At 38.4% G+C, this 16,231-nt stretch overlaps 1 protein-coding gene across 2 annotated transcripts in view; it reads left to right on the top strand.

The window, feature by feature from the left end:
* LOC106874825 (proton myo-inositol cotransporter) overlaps positions 1–16,231 on the top strand; it is a 101,587-nt gene that overhangs the window by 64,893 nt on the left and 20,463 nt on the right. For both annotated transcript variants that reach the window (XM_052966157.1, XM_052966156.1), the window contains exons 4-5: positions 2,934–3,124; positions 13,072–13,189. In XM_052966157.1, coding sequence (XP_052822117.1) covers positions 2,934–3,124; positions 13,072–13,189 — 309 coding nt within the window. The remainder of the gene's footprint in view (positions 1–2,933; positions 3,125–13,071; positions 13,190–16,231) is intronic.

The raw sequence follows: 16,231 nt of genomic DNA, 5'->3' as shown, positions 1-16,231 counted from the left end.
TATATATATATATATATATCATCATCATCATTTAACATACATTTTCCATGCTGGCATGGGTTGGACAGTTTGACAGTAGCTGACTAGCTGAAGGGCTATCAGGCTCCAAGTCTGTTTTGGCATGGTTTCTATGGCTTGATGCCCTTCCTAATGCCAACCACTTTACAGAGTATACTTGGTGCTTCTACGCAGTGCTGGCATGCGTGCTACACACACACACACACACACACACACACACATATGTATCCATATATATGTACACACACATATACAGACATATAAATGCATGCATACATATACATTTATACTCATAATCAGGTTCACACACTCACACACACATACACACATACAAACACACATACACAAACACACATACATACGCAAATTTGTTTAGCATTTGGAAGAGTAAACTGACATAGAAACCATTCCAAAATAGGCATTGAGACTCAATGTAGTCTGGGTCTGGTGACATTTTTGATCCTGTGAAACCCTCCAACTCATGCCAGCCTGGAAAATAGACCTTAAACATTGATGATAATGATGAGGATTATCAAATACACCATTGTGTATATTCCTTCTGTTTTGGTTTATGTTGCTATTGTAGTTTACCACTCCCATCCACCTGTCAATAATTGGTCAAGTTGACCTACAATCAAAAGCATTCCAGCTGTGACCATCCTGTCCCTTTAAGGAAATGGACCAGGCAACATGTCTCTTTGAGTAAGTCACTTCATTTAAGCACTACTCCAGCCTACTCAACTTGAAATGAGTATAAATGAGTGCTGGTGCAGCTGTCTAATCCTCAGCTGTTGCACCGTCGATGTTCTGCTAGGTGAAGGGTAGAAAGGCCAAAAGTGAGCCTATGAAAGCTTGTGACTACATAGGCATTTAAAATAATTAACAAAACAACGGTACATAATGCTTTCAAATTCTGGTGCCAGGCCAGGATGGAGGAGTTGCTTGCATCGACCCCCACCAGCATTCAAAGAGTACTTCTGTAGTGGGAATATATAGTCAGTACAAGGTGTTGATGTGGCTGCATGTATATTATTACAAGAGTTCATAAGGAGATGAATAAATTCAAGAACTATATATTTACTACATAAAAATATATTTTCTTTACTGGTCAATGATGATACATAACCAAAATGTAGAATCTAGTTGAATGAAGTAATCTATGCAAGAAAGTTCACAGATAGAAAATGTAGAAATAACAGCTAAGTGGTGGTTTTCAGAGAAATAGACAGACATAGCAATGACATGAATGGCTCTACGTCTAATTGACTAAGAAGCGAAGAGCAGGGTTAGCAAGCTGTTTTTATAAATGGAACACCAGACATTCTAGAAACTTAAAAGAGAAACGCTAGGCTTCTTGAATAATTAAAAATCACGTCTCATGACACAAATGCTTTGAGAAACTTAGAAAGGGAGGTTACTCTATGATCTTTCTTGCAAGGGAGATCATTCAACTATCTAGCTATCGCTTCACTTCTTTCATCAACCCCACAAAAAGGATGAAAATCAAAATTGACCTCAGTTGATTTTGAACTCAGAATATTCATGTGTCAGAATTCAGCAAAAATGTCATTTAGCATTATTACTATTTGGTACATATTGGTTTCAAATTTCGGCACAAGGCCAGCAATTTCAGGAGAGGAGCTAAGTCGATTACATCAACTCCAATGCTCAACTGGTTCTTTATTTTATCAATCCTGAAACATGAAAGGTAAAGTTGACCCCAGCAGAGTTTGAACTCACAACTTAAAGACATGAAATATTCCTTAGTATTTTGTCTGGTGCAGTAATGACTCTGCCAGTTTGTCACCTTGTGCTTGGTATGTTTTATTATTGTCATCATCATCATCGTTTAATGTCCATTTTCTATGCTGGCATGGGTTGGACGGTTTGACTGAGGTCTGGAAAGCCAGAAGGTTGCACCAGGCTCCAATCTGATCTGGCAAAGTTTCTACAGCTGGATGCCCTCCATAATGCCAACCACTCTGAGAGTGTAGTAGGTGCTTTTTACATGCCACTGGCACGAGGGCTGGTCAGGCAGTATTGGCATCAGCCACACGCAAATGGTGCTTTTTACGTGCCACTGGCAAAGGGGCCAGTCAAGCAGCACTGGCAACGACCATGCTCGAATGGTGTTTTTTACGTGCAATCAGGCGGTACTGCCATCGGCCACAACAATGATTTCTCTTGCCTCAACAGGTCTCAACAAGCACAGTTTATTGCCCAATGATTGAAGGGTACTCTTAGATGGGCTGGTGATGCTGCACTGGCATAGGCCACGGTTATGGTCTCACTTGGCTTGCTGGGTCTTCTCGAGCACAGCACAAATCTTATTGGCTTGTGAGGGAAGACTCTTATCAGAATTATATTATCTAATGTCTCCTTGCCTTTTATAAGAAGCTATATGATTTGAGGGAATTTTAACTACTAGTTCTAGTATGTTAACCACTTAAAGACTCTCTTGTTATCCCAGACATTCCCTCAGTTGTTCAACAGTGAAGATATAAGTTGACTCACCAATGGTCATACACTGCCATCACAATCTGTCGCAGATCCCACTGGCTCACTTCTTTTTATTGTTAATAGGCTTCATTTGTAGGCACAGGTCAGTGTTGTATGCTGCAAGAGCACTGTAAGTATACAGAGCTTGGTTATTGTGTCCAGTTCCTTTTTATAGCCTTGATTGGACAATGAGAAATTATCACTGTGTATTCTTTCATAGAAAATCTTCTAGACCCTTCATCCACTGATATGGCAGGAAATGCCTTCAAACTGATGATGAACTTAATCACATTTCATGCCATTTATTACTTTTGAATCCAGTCTCCTCTTTTATTTCATCTGAGATTTAAAATAGTAACACTGTATTTGCCAAAGATATATTCTTTGATCGTTTTCACATCTATATTTCTTTGCAGATATTTAATGGGATTTGCCTTGATCCCATCAGTCATCCAATTTGTGGGGTTCATCTGGTTACCTGAAAGTCCACGGTATTTGTTACAAAAGGGGAAACTCGATGAAGTTGAGAAAGAAATGTCTAGTTTGTTGGTAACATCAAACACTGAAGAGATAAAAATTCGACAGGATCTCAGTGGTGGATTGGAAAGTAAGCCTTTAGAATTCTTACTGTTGTCGTTGTTGGTGGTGTTGCTGTTGTTATTTAACCCTAAGTCAAGCAAACCTCAATTTAATTTTGTTCCAACTGTGACCATGTAATCATTTTCTTTTCTCTGATTGTATATGTGTTTAGTACTATAACACAATAGTTCTTCCCTTTCTTTTTAAGCCATAGGGTATGGCTTGAGGAATGTTTGCTGTTATTTCTAGCTAGCCAAGGAAGTTTTAATATGCCTTATGGGAAAAGAATACATTTCAATTCAATCTAGTTTGTCTGCATATATCAGAATCCATATATCTGTCTATTTGACTATTAAATATCAATATTCAATAGTCAGATAAAATATCATCAAAATTAAAAATCAATATTACAAAGCTGTAACTCAATCACTGTAAAAGTTCATGCATAGGCGCAAAAGCGGCTGTGTGGTAAGTAGCTTGCTTCCCAACCACATGATTCTGGGTTCAATTCCACTGTGTGGCATCTTGGGCAAGTGTTTTCTACTAAAGCCTCAGGCTAACCAAAGCCTTGTGAGTGGATTTGGTAGATGGAAATTGAAAGAAGCCCATTGTATAATATATATATAGAGAGAAAGTGAGAGAGCTATGTATATGTTTGTGCATCAGTGTTTGTCCCCCATCATCACTTGACAACCGATGTTGGTGTGTTTATGTCCCCATAACTTAGCAGTTCGGCAAAAGAGACCGATAGAATAAGTACTAGGCTTACAAAGATTAAGTCCCAGGATCGATTTATTTGACTAAAGGCGGTGCTCCAACATGGCCACAGTCAAATGACTGAAACAAATAAAAAGAATTTTTTAAAAATGCATCTTAATTGGCAGTTGGGGGGAGAGCCTTATAATATTATGTATAATACACAACACTGTACAACTGCTGCACTGCCACCCTCTGACAGAACACAATAAGTCAATTCAGTGCACATTTGAGTTTCTTAGTCCATGTCGCATACATACCAGAGATATGATCTTGGAAAATATTTAACTTTTCATTATACAGCAACCTATGACAAGCGATTAAGGTGAAAAAAATTAGGATAATTTTTTTAGTTCTTTCGTAATTATCTTATTTTACTGTGTTTTGCTAGAGGGCAATATAAGAGTATTTATAAGCTATTATAAACCTATATATTAGTTTTTCAATTTTATATTTTGTATAAAATCAATTAATTTAAAATAATACAAAAATGTAATTACAGCATGGAAGTTTCATTTTAGCCATTCTAAAGCATACAAGACTAATAAAGAAGACCAGGTGATTACAACAAGAATGACTGACTTATGTAGATGAGAGAGAAAGCTTCGTATTTAAAACCCTGAGGCCATGTGTATACTGGCCAACAATCTTGTCTCAGACCAGTTATATTTGAGCTGTGTCAGTGACCAGGTTGCAAATTGTGTGATGAAAACTTTTGATGTGAAATAATAAATGATTAACTGAAGGTGACAGTTTTTGTGTGTTTTTGAAAGGCTAACACATGTCTGCCTCACTGTAATTGCTTTAGTTTCAACACAGTCTCTTATCATATCACTTGCCAAACCCGCTCACAATGCTTTGAATGAGAAACTCTGTTGCCTAATACCATGTATTATACACACCTTCTAATCTTATTGATGATTTTGGTTGACAATAAATAACATATTATACATGGAGTTTTACAGTGTGATGTGATTTTAAAGAAGGTAAAGAACCCCTTCAATCATGAATGATTATGGGACTGCTCCTAGAAAGTTCCCCTCCAAGGTGCAAGTCTGGGCAGGTTGTTTATGGAAGATCAGCAGTCTCCCATGCATACCAAATTTCCCTCACCATCCCACCAATGTTATCCAAGGGGAAAAGCAAAGCGGCCAATACAGCTTGGCACCAGTGATGTTGCAACTCATTCCCACAGCCTACTAAACTGGAGCAATGTAAAATAAAGTGTCTTGCTCAAGAACATGACACACTGCTCAGTCCATGAATCAAACTCACTACCCCATGATTATGAGCCTGATGTTCTAACCACTGAGCCATATGTGACAAAAACAAACCCCTATTTGTGAGAACATTTTCTTACCTGTCTTTAATTGGCACCTGTTATGCTTAATATGACTACAACTTTTGCAAAAACACACAAATATAAATTCCGATTAACACTTTCATTGCTATTTTTCTGTTAAAATACATTGCCTTTGTTTCAATTAAACTTTAAAATAATGAAGAATTTACTAAAATTTTCATTATTAATCTAACAGATATCTCTCAACTTTTCTTTCTTCCTTATCGCATACCTTGTTGTCAGCTGGGCATGCCATATCTATGATCCAGCATAGTTTGCTTTCTCTCTCATTTAAGACTATGTCTGGCTTCCTATTCTCTATCTCATGGTCACACTGAATCATAAAATCCCATAGGATCTTTGCATTATCATTTTCGACGATACCTTCGAGTTTATGTTTGAACCACGGTTTCGCTCTGTCAAGTCCATACTTGTTGCAAAATGTCCAATGGTCAAGCTTTGCTATATTGTCATGGTGTCTCTTATATTCCTTCTGGGCTAGTGATGTACATTGGCTGGTAATATGCCATACGGTTTCACCATTTTGTCCACAGATTCTGCACTTATCACTTTCTAATGTGTTGTCTATTTATTATTATTATTATTATTATTATTCAGTAGTTTTATTTTTATAACGTGCTTTCACTTCACTACCGAGCGCAGTTTGCTGTGATGCACTACTGGGCACTGCACACATCCTATGCACTTTCAATATAGTAACCATAAGAGCATCACAGCAAACTGCTGTGATGCTCTTATGGTTACTATATTGAAAGTGCATAGGATGTGTGCAGTGCCCAGTAGTGCAATTTTCTGTATGTTATATATATTTGTAAGTCCTGGTGTTTTTGTTATGTATTTGTCTGAATATTTTTTTTATTATACCTAAGGCACCTACTATGATAGGAATTGTTTCTGTTTTTAGATTCCACATTCGAGTTACCTCTATTTCCAGGTCTTTGTATTTTGAAAGTTTCTCTCTTTTAGGGAAACATTGTCATCTGCTGGTATTGATACATCAATTAGAAAGCATTTTATTATTATTATTATTATTATTATTATTATTATTAGTATTATTTATTTATTTATTTGATTATTCTTTGCATCCATTAAAACTCCAAACTTATGTTCTGCACTGATTCTGTGGCACGGTGGTTTAGTAAAGTGATTACATAGTTTGGAACGTTCTAGTTACTTTAACAAAGAATTTGCTATGTCTGCACTCTTTAGCAAACCTTGATCTATTTTCATCTATGAGGTGACTGCTACTACTACTGCTGCTGCTGATAGTGGAATAATTTTACAAGAGTACATGTCACATTTTTGGCAGTTTTCCAGTTAAACCTAGAAAGTACCCTGAAATATCACAAAGTTTCACCTTTTTTAAAATTTTTGTAACATCAAGAAAGAATCTTTCTGGAGTTTCTAGAACTCTCTTTTCATTTTTGTTTTTGTTGTTGTTAATTACACTCAAGTCAGTGTTGAGCAAAGACCATTCATCATCTTCAACATCCTCCTCCTCCTCCCCTCCCCCCATCCGCCCCTACTCCCCTCCTATGAAGCTCCACAAATCAGCAATGCGCAGACGCTGTACAAGAGCATGCAGAACAGTTTCATTGCTCCGTGTGCACCTACTCTTATTTAATAATGTCTTTTAGTTTGGTATTGATATGATTTAGGAGGATATTTTCAAAAGATAAGCACCATGGGTAATTATGACAGAAACATTATCTTTCACAATAATGTAAGTTACCAGATTAGCAAATTAAAAGAGAGGGGCACCATGTAAAAAGCATCTGGGCTGGCACCACATAAAATGCACCCAGTACACTCTGCAAAGCGGTTGGCATTAGGAAGGGTATCCAGTCCTGTAGAAACCATGCCAAAACAGATGACTAGAGTCTGGTGTAGCTCTCCAAGCTTTCCAGCTCATGTTAAACCATCCAACTCATGCCAGCATGGAAAATGGACATTAAATGATGATGATGGTGGTGGTGGTGAGGAGGAGGAGGAAGGGAGAAAGAAGGGAGGAGGAGGAAGAGGAAGTAAAAGAGAGAGGGTTGAGAGAGAGAGAGAGAGAGAGAGTTTAATACTTGATCTATGGTACTCACCACTCACTATATTGGTTATTTTTGAGATCACTATTAAACACTAACATAACTAGGGGAGAGCGGTGGAGGTGGTCCACCCTGGGTGGCACTTTTAAAGGGACACCATTTTTGGATCTGCCGTAGGCAATGTGTTTTTTTTTTTTGCGGGGTCTGGGGACAACAAATGGAGGAGCCACACTGGGTGGCACACACTCTAGCTACGCTAATTCTATTAGATAAAATGTTTTCTAAGGGAGAACTGTACAGAATATAAAAAAGTGATGTAGATCAGTGCTTCTCAAACTATCTGATGTTGCGCTCCGGCAGTTTCTTTTCCCAATGTGCCAGAGACTGATAAAATTTCTTAGTAATATTAATTCATACTGGAAACAATATATATATAATGAATATAATAAAAGTTGACAATTTTTTTTTAATCTTATATTTATTTTGTACACAAATAATACAATATTACATAAGCATTTTATGTTTCTTTCTTTTCTGGAAACTTGCTGCATACCAGCAACTAATGGCTCATGGACCGGTACTGGTCCACGGACCACAACTTTGAGTAGCACTGATGTAGATGATTTAAGGAAGACATACAGATATTTTGACCCTTTTGTTACCATGTTTATGTTGAAATATACTACCTTTGTTTCAATTAATTTTTCAATTAATTTTCAAGTATTTAGTAAAATAATTTTATCATTATTATTAGTCTGGTGTTTGTAATAAATTAACATTGAGTTTTGATGAACGGTCTTAATTAAGATCACTTTGAAGCAAGAAGTTTGTATCACACAACCAGAAGAAGTTTCAAATGTGTTTTCATACCAAAACTTATGAATGAATTCCAATATATGTTTGATTTGTATCTTAACAGCTTAGTATAATTTTAACTCAGAAATGTAAGGAAGTAAAACTAAATTCCTTACAATATTCTCTCCAAACTCTTTACCATTTCTGTCAACTAACCATCTTTTATAATTTATTAACTATAACAATGAATACTCAAGTTTACAAATAAGTTTTGTCTGACCAGTGAGAAAACTTGTTACTTGAAACAGTCTTGCATCTGTGTACTCTGCTACAGGTACCCTGTTCTCCAGTTCAAGTTCCCCCTTCACTGCTGAAAGTACACCAGTGTCTACTCCAAGTACCCCATTTATTCACTGCTGCAAGCACATCTGTGTCTACTGCAAGTACCCCCATTAATCTCTGTAAGTACAACCTTGACCTCTGCAAGTTCTTTATTGACTTCTGCAAATATGAACTCTGTAAGTATCCCATTAACTGCAACAAGTACATCATTTGTTGCTGCAATATGCCAGTGACTGCTGCAACTTTCCATTAAATGCTGTAATACATCAGTGAGCATTGCAAGTGCACCATTCACTACTGCAATATACCAGCAACATGTACAAGTATACCACCGACATACATGTGTTCTACTATGAGTATGCTATCAACATCTGCAAGTATCCCTTTTCCAATTGCCAACTGCAACTATTCCAGTTTTCAGCTTTTAAAAACTCAGTTTACAGTTACATGCATCACACATGTAATCTATAAACACTTATATGACAGCCACATGTACATTGATTGATGTAGACATTCAGCTACTGCTTTATGTACCCCACATTAGCCACAACAACTCAACTGTCAGCTACATGTGCCTCATACATCTACTGCTTGTATACAATTACTTATTACATACACCCATATATCTGCTACATGTACTCATCTACTTGCTACATGAACTCACATTTTCCACAGCTATTCAACTACTTGCCACCAAGAGTATTGAACATTCTGCTACAGGTACCTCATATATCTGCCACAGGTACTCATCTGCTTGCTACATTTGCTACATGAGGTCACATTTACCACAGCTACTCAACTACTTGCCACCATGGTTATTGAACATACTGTTATATGTACCTCATATATCTGCCACATGTACTCAATTAATTGCAACATGCACTCAATTATTTTCCACAACTACACAACTGTCTGTTTATGTACCCATATATATCTACCACATATACTCAATTATTTGCTGCTTTTCCCATGTAGCTACACAGATACTCAACTACCTGTTGCCTGTACCAATATTCACCACACGTACCCATATTCGCCACAGGTACGCAACCATCTAGCATAGCAAGTCAACTGTCTACCACATGTACCTCCTATATCAACTACCTGCTATCTACACCCATATTGGTCACATTTAGTTGCCTACCACATCTACTCAATCATCTGCTACATATCATATACCCTTATATTAGCAAGACCAACCTCATATATCAACTACAAGTACTCAACTACTTTCTACATGCACTGATATTTGCTATGTATAGCCAGATATCTTCCACAGCTATTCAACTGTCTGTTCATGTACCATATATCTGTCACAGGTACTCAGCTGTCTCCCACATGTACCCATGTATTTGCTTCAGGTTTTCAGCTACCTGCTGCATGCACTCATATATATGTCAGGTGTACCCAACTGTCTTCCACAGTTGCTCAATTACCTGTTGCATATACAAATTTATCCACTGTAGGTATTTGACTATCAACCACAGGTACTTAAATATCTGCTACATTTACCCATATATGTACTACATGTAGCCATATATTTGATACATGTAATCATATATCCATTACATGTACTTGTAGCGTACTTCTCTCTCTCTCTCTCTGTGTTATATATACATAAATACAGATGTAGTGGATAACAGATAGCCTTTGGCCGCACCTTTGGACCCTGTTGTGTCCACCACTCTGATTGGTTGGTATTGGTGCAATTTGTCTCTTTTTCCTTCTGGCACTTATACTCATTTATCCTCTTTTCATATTTTTATTTGTATCAACCATGCGATGTACTAAAGGAGCCATTCCTCGTCACCCCTCCTGATCACACGGTCCTTACTTACTCATATACTGCCACAATTATTCAACTGTCTGCTACATGTAACAATATATTTGCTAAAGATATTTGCTAAAGATATTCAACTGTCAGCAACATGTGCCTCATTTATCTGCCACAAGTACACAACTAAATGTTACATGTTCCCGTATATCTACTACACGTACCCATATGTCTTCCACAGGATTCATTCATTTGCAACATGTACCCATATATCTACTACACATTTATATATCTATCACAGGTGTTCAACTTTCTGCTACATGCTCAGACAAGAATTCGTCACTTCTGATACAAGATACAGAGATTAAAACATTCACTGATGTTGTGAAAAGCTGTCCTGCTGAATAGCTATCATTGTCTCCGTGCATCCTCCACAACTAATTTGGTCCCTTAGGTTGCAGAAATTATCTGCTACCTCTATGAGCTGCCAGGGCATTTGAGAGAATCACTTTCCCAAGTCTCTAGTTTTTATGGATTCTTTACATCTTCCACATTCATAAACTATCTTCTCAGATAGCCATCCTATTAATCTACTACACCTCTTGTGTGTTCATAGCTTACACTGGGTACATCATATGGAATTCCTGCCTATACCTTTCCTACAAATTGAACAGGGCCACCTACTTGAAGTGCGTAGAATCTTGTCTGTTTTCTTGCTTACTGAGACCTTAGTCTTTGCTAAGTTAACCTTAAGGCCCTTAGATTCCAGGTTTTGCTTCCACACCTGGAATTTCTTTTCTAGCTCTGATATGGAATTTGCTATGAGGGCAATATCATCAGCATATAGTAGTTCCCAGGGGCTTCCTGTTGTGAATTCCTGTTATGGCCTGGAGGACAATGATGAAAAGGAAGGGATTGAGGACTGAGTCTTGACAAACCCCTGCGTGTACACCAAATTCTTTGTTGTACTCATGGTTAACTCTCACTTTAACTAACAACATCTTTGTACTTGGCCTGTACAGCTTTCACAAGCCACTCATCTTTCCCTAGCCTCCTCAGTGCTCACCATATCACACAGCAGGGCACTCTATCGAAGGCTTTCTCTAGATCAACAAATGCTAAGTATAAGGTTTATTCTTAGCTAAGTACTTTCCTTGCAGTTTCCTGACTATAAAATAGCATCAGTAAAGCTTCTCCTCCAGATGAAGCTGAACTGCATTTCACCTAGCCTGATTCGGTTCCTAATTAATTGGGCAATAACCCTCTCCATAATTTTCATCACCTGGTCCAGGATTTTGGTAATTGCTTCTATCTAAAGCATCACCCTTACCCTTGTAGCAGCTAACAATTTTGCTGCTACACCAGTCACTGGGTACTACATCTTCCTGCATGACCTGATTAACTATGTGGGTAACTAGCCCTTACTGGATATTTTGAGCATCTCAGCCATGATTCTGAATGGACCACAGACTTTCCTGGTTTTCATGTTTTTAATTGCCTTATTTATCATACTGCTGTCCCCTAAGATAGCTGGCCCCTCTGTTGGGTTCACATGAGAAAGACTCCCTTTATCCCATTCATTCTCTACATTCAACAGTCTTACGTAGTAGCTTTTCCACACCTCTTTCTTGTCCACATTACTACATGCAAGCATACCATTATCCATCCACACACACTTCTCTCCTGCAATAACTCAATTCTCACTGACACACTGTCTAGCAATCCAGAACACTTCACGTGTATAATATGTATATAACGTATGTATATACATGTGTGTGTGTGTGTGTGATCTTTACTCTATAGGACTTTGGCAAACCTCTTCTTTTCTGCTTCAGCCTTAACTAGATAAACCTGATGTCTAACCTCCCTTCTAGCTTTCTGATATGATTCTTTGCTACCTGCTCTTTTCCATTCTCTCCAGACTTGTCTCTTCTCTTTTATAGCCCTGTCAACATCACTGTTTCACCACCACATCACTCTTGGTCTGGCAGAGACTTTACTCCAACCACAGATTTGGTCTCTTGCCTTTAATAGATTGTCCCATTGGAACTTCCAGTTGTCCTCTATGTCATATGTCTCAATCTCTTCCTTCATCTCATCAAAGGCCTCATTAAGGACACCTCTGAATCTCTGCCCATTTGAGGGGTCCTTGAGCTTCCACGACCTCCTTTTCCATATTGGCTTGTGCCTCTGGATCTTCCTGGCCCTAAGCCTGAAGTCACTAGCCATGTTCAGCTGTACATTCTTCAGTTAAAAATAAGTTATACCTGTAATTCAGAAGGGTTGGCCTTGTCACATTGTGTCATGCAGAATTTCTCTGAGAACTACCTTAAGGGTACACACGTGTATAATATGTATATAATGTATGTATATACATGTGTGTGTGTGTGTGTGTGTGTGCATGTGTGTGTGTGTTTGCGTGCATGACTATCTAATAAAAGAAAAATTTTCAATGTAGAAATTGAGATATTTCATATGAAATCCATTTCCTACACCATTCTTTACCCTGCAAATCAAAGCTTCTTTCCTTCAGATTAGAAAATTCCATCTAGGGTGAGGGGTGGGAGAGCCAAGCACCTCTTTGATGAGTAATGTTGTCGTATACTAACATGCAATAAAATTTCCCACGGATGTCCTCTGCAGTAAAAACATAGAGTTAAGTATGGGTTAACACATTTAATGCAATGATTCAAAAGGAGTTGTCTCCCTTGACTTTTGTATCAAGAATTATCATTAACACTTTTCAAACTGATGTAATTTTAGCTGATTAAATATTCTTAAATAAGGGCATCACACAACATTAACTATGTTAGCCTCTACTAAACTGTTTTGTATGCTGTTTGTTTTCAATAAATTCCCTATGCAAAATATAGTAAAATAATCAAGCTTAACGCTTATATTTTTTACAGAGACATCTATGTTTCATGTTTGGAAGAGAATTGTAAAAACACCATGCGTTTGGCGAGCACTCCTCATTTGTTGTTCCTTGCACATTATTGCACAGTTATCTGGTATCAATGTCGTTATGTAAGTATTCCTGTATCCTTTCATTCATAGCTCATCATTGTTTTAATATTCCTTTCAGCATACTTACAAAGATGAAGGTGCATGGCTTAGTGGTTAGTGGTATTTGGCTCACAATCATAAGCCTGTGAGTTCAAATCCCAGTGGCACATAATTTCATGTTGCTCCAGTTTGCTCAGCTGGTAAAAATGAGTTGTACCTGTAATTCAAAAAGGTTGGTCTTGTCCTCATTGTGTGTTGCACTGAATCTCTCTGAGAACTATGTAAAGGGTACACATGTCTGTGGAGTGCTCAGTCATGTGCACATTAATGTCATAAGCTGGCTGTTCTGTTGATGAAATCAACTGGAACAAAAGGCTGTGTGGTAAGATGCTTGCTATAGGCACAGGCATGGCTGTGTGGTAAAAAACTTGCTCACCAACCACATGGTTCCAGGTTCAGTCCTGCTGCATAGCACCTTGGGCAAGTATCTTCGACTATAGCCTCGGGTTGACCAAAGTCTTGTGAGTGGATTTGGTAGACACACATATATATATATAGATGTTGGAGACTGGTGCAGCTTTCTGGCTCACCAGCCCTCACTCAAACCGTCCAACCCATGCTAGTATGGAAAGTAGACGTTAAAAGATGATGCGATACTGCAAAAGAGACCAATAGAATAAGTACCAGGCTTACAAAGAATAAGTCCTGGGGTCGATTTGTTCGACTAAGGTGGTGCTTCAGTGTGGCCACAGTCAAATGACTGAAACAAGTAAAAAAGTAAAAGAATGACACAGCACAGACATAGTTACATGGAGCACTAGAAGTAACACCATTTTAATGCCATTTTTGCATACAAAGGACATGTAGCATGTCAAGGAGGCTGGATACACTTTTGTAATGGAGTGTCTGCAAATAACATAACCAGTGACATTTTTTTGTCTACAGTGTGGACTGGGTGCTTTTTAAGGTAGTGCTCCAGTATGGCCACAGTCAAATAAGCGAAACAAGTAGAAAGAATTTGGTGTCAAAACTGATAGAGAGCCTGGCCAAGGCATGAGTAAAGGTGTGTGGCATAGTGATTAGCGTGTTTCACTCATGACTGCAAGATCATGGTTTCAATTCTGGAGTTAGACAATGTGTTATGTTCTTGAGGAAAACAATTCATTCCACGTTGCTCCTGTTCACTCACCTGTAAATGGGTCACCTTGTGATGGGCTGGTGTCCTGTTCAGTGAAGAATGTTGTGATCTCAGTCACTTACGCATCATGGAAACTAGATAACTGACCCTTTGGAGCCTGGGACTAGAGACAATAATGTCCAGCAGTCAATGATGAGGATGATGTGACAGACGAAATTATTTTAAGCAGATTTTCTACAGCCAGACAATTACGAGGGCTGGTAAGCTGAGAGGCTGCACCAGACTCCAGTCTGATTTGGCATGGTTTCTATGGCTGGATGCCCTTCCTAATGCCAATCACTCTGAGAGTGTAATGGGTGCTTTTATGTACCACCAGCACAGGTGCCACTTGTATGACACCAGTATCTGCCATGACTATGATTTCATTTGGTTTGGTGGGTCTTCTACTCAAGTACGGCATATTGGCAAAGGTCTTGGTCATTTGTCATTGCCTCCGTGAAGCCCAACGCTTGAAAGGTGCTTTTTACATGCCACAGCACAGGTGATAGTTACACAAAACCAGCATTGATCACATTGCCTCTATAATGCCCAGTGCCACCATCATCGATGCCAGTTATGTGACACTGGCACACGATTTCACTTAGCTTGACAGGTTTTCTCAAGCATAGCATATTGCCAAAGGTCTTGCTCACTAGTCATTTTCTCCATGAGGCCCAAAATTTGAAGATCATGCTTCACCACCTCATCCATGCCTTCCTGGGTCTAACTCTTCCTCAGCTTCCCTCCACAGTTAAAGATTGGTACTTCTTCACATAGCTGTCCACATTCATATGCATCACATGACCACACCAACACACTTGTCTCTCTTGATCACCACATCTTGTGCCTCTTACGCCCAATTTTTCTCTCAAGATGCTTACACACTTTTGTACATGCACACTGACATTACACATCCTGAAAAGACTGTGCTTGTCCGCAGTGGTCACAGTCCATGTTTCACTGCTGTGTAGCATAGTTGTTTGCATAGAGGCATCATACAGTCTGCCTATCACTCTGAGGGAGAGGACCTTTGTTGCCAACAGAGGTAGGGAGTCTCTGAATTTTGTCAAGCCTATTCTTATTCTTGCAGCTACACTCTCAGAGCATCCACCTCTGCTATTGACTTGGTCACCTAGGTAACAGAAGCTATCAACTACTTTTAGCTTACCCCCTTGGCAGTTGATGAACTCTATTTTCTATACATTTTTAGTGTTTATTGTACCTGTGCACTTCCCACACATGAAAACTATTTTCCCAGTTGACCTTCTTGTGATATTGCTGCACCTCTTATGTGTCTATAGCTTGCACTGGGTACATGTTATGGAATTTCTACCTACACCTTTCCTACAGATCGAGTAGGGCCATCTACCTGATAGCATTTGTGATTTGCCTGCTTTCCTACTGAAAAGCAATATATATAGTTTCACTGTTGACAAATGAAAATGTTTCAATGTTGACAAACTAAAATGTTTCAATGCTGATAAATTATCATGTTCAAAACAGAAGGTGTAAGTTTGAAATTAAAACTGTACATTAATTTGTTAGAATGTACAAAGTTCATTAATTTCAGTAGTGGTCAACAAGTCATGCTGAAAAAAACAAGTGTGAGAATTAAAATAGTAAAAAAAGGGAATTTGGTTTACGGTTTCTCAGATCTTCTTTAAACAGTTGCTTTCGCTTGTAATGGTATGTTTAGGGATAGATGTATTTATAAATTTTTTTTCTGCAAGCAGATTTGATTTCGATTCCTTAAAAAATTGATGACGTTTTTCTTCCGTGGTCAAGCTTGTCGTTCTGCTTGGTTGGTTTCCTTGCAGATACGGTTATAGGTCATTCCGGTTGGTTGGTTCTCTTAGAGGGTCTTTTTGTTGTATTCGCTGAGTTCG

Source organism: Octopus bimaculoides, chromosome 3 (genome assembly GCF_001194135.2).
Source record: "Octopus bimaculoides isolate UCB-OBI-ISO-001 chromosome 3, ASM119413v2, whole genome shotgun sequence".
Taxonomy (NCBI): Eukaryota; Metazoa; Mollusca; class Cephalopoda; order Octopoda; family Octopodidae; genus Octopus; species Octopus bimaculoides.
This window is presented reverse-complemented; position numbering and strand designations above follow the sequence as displayed.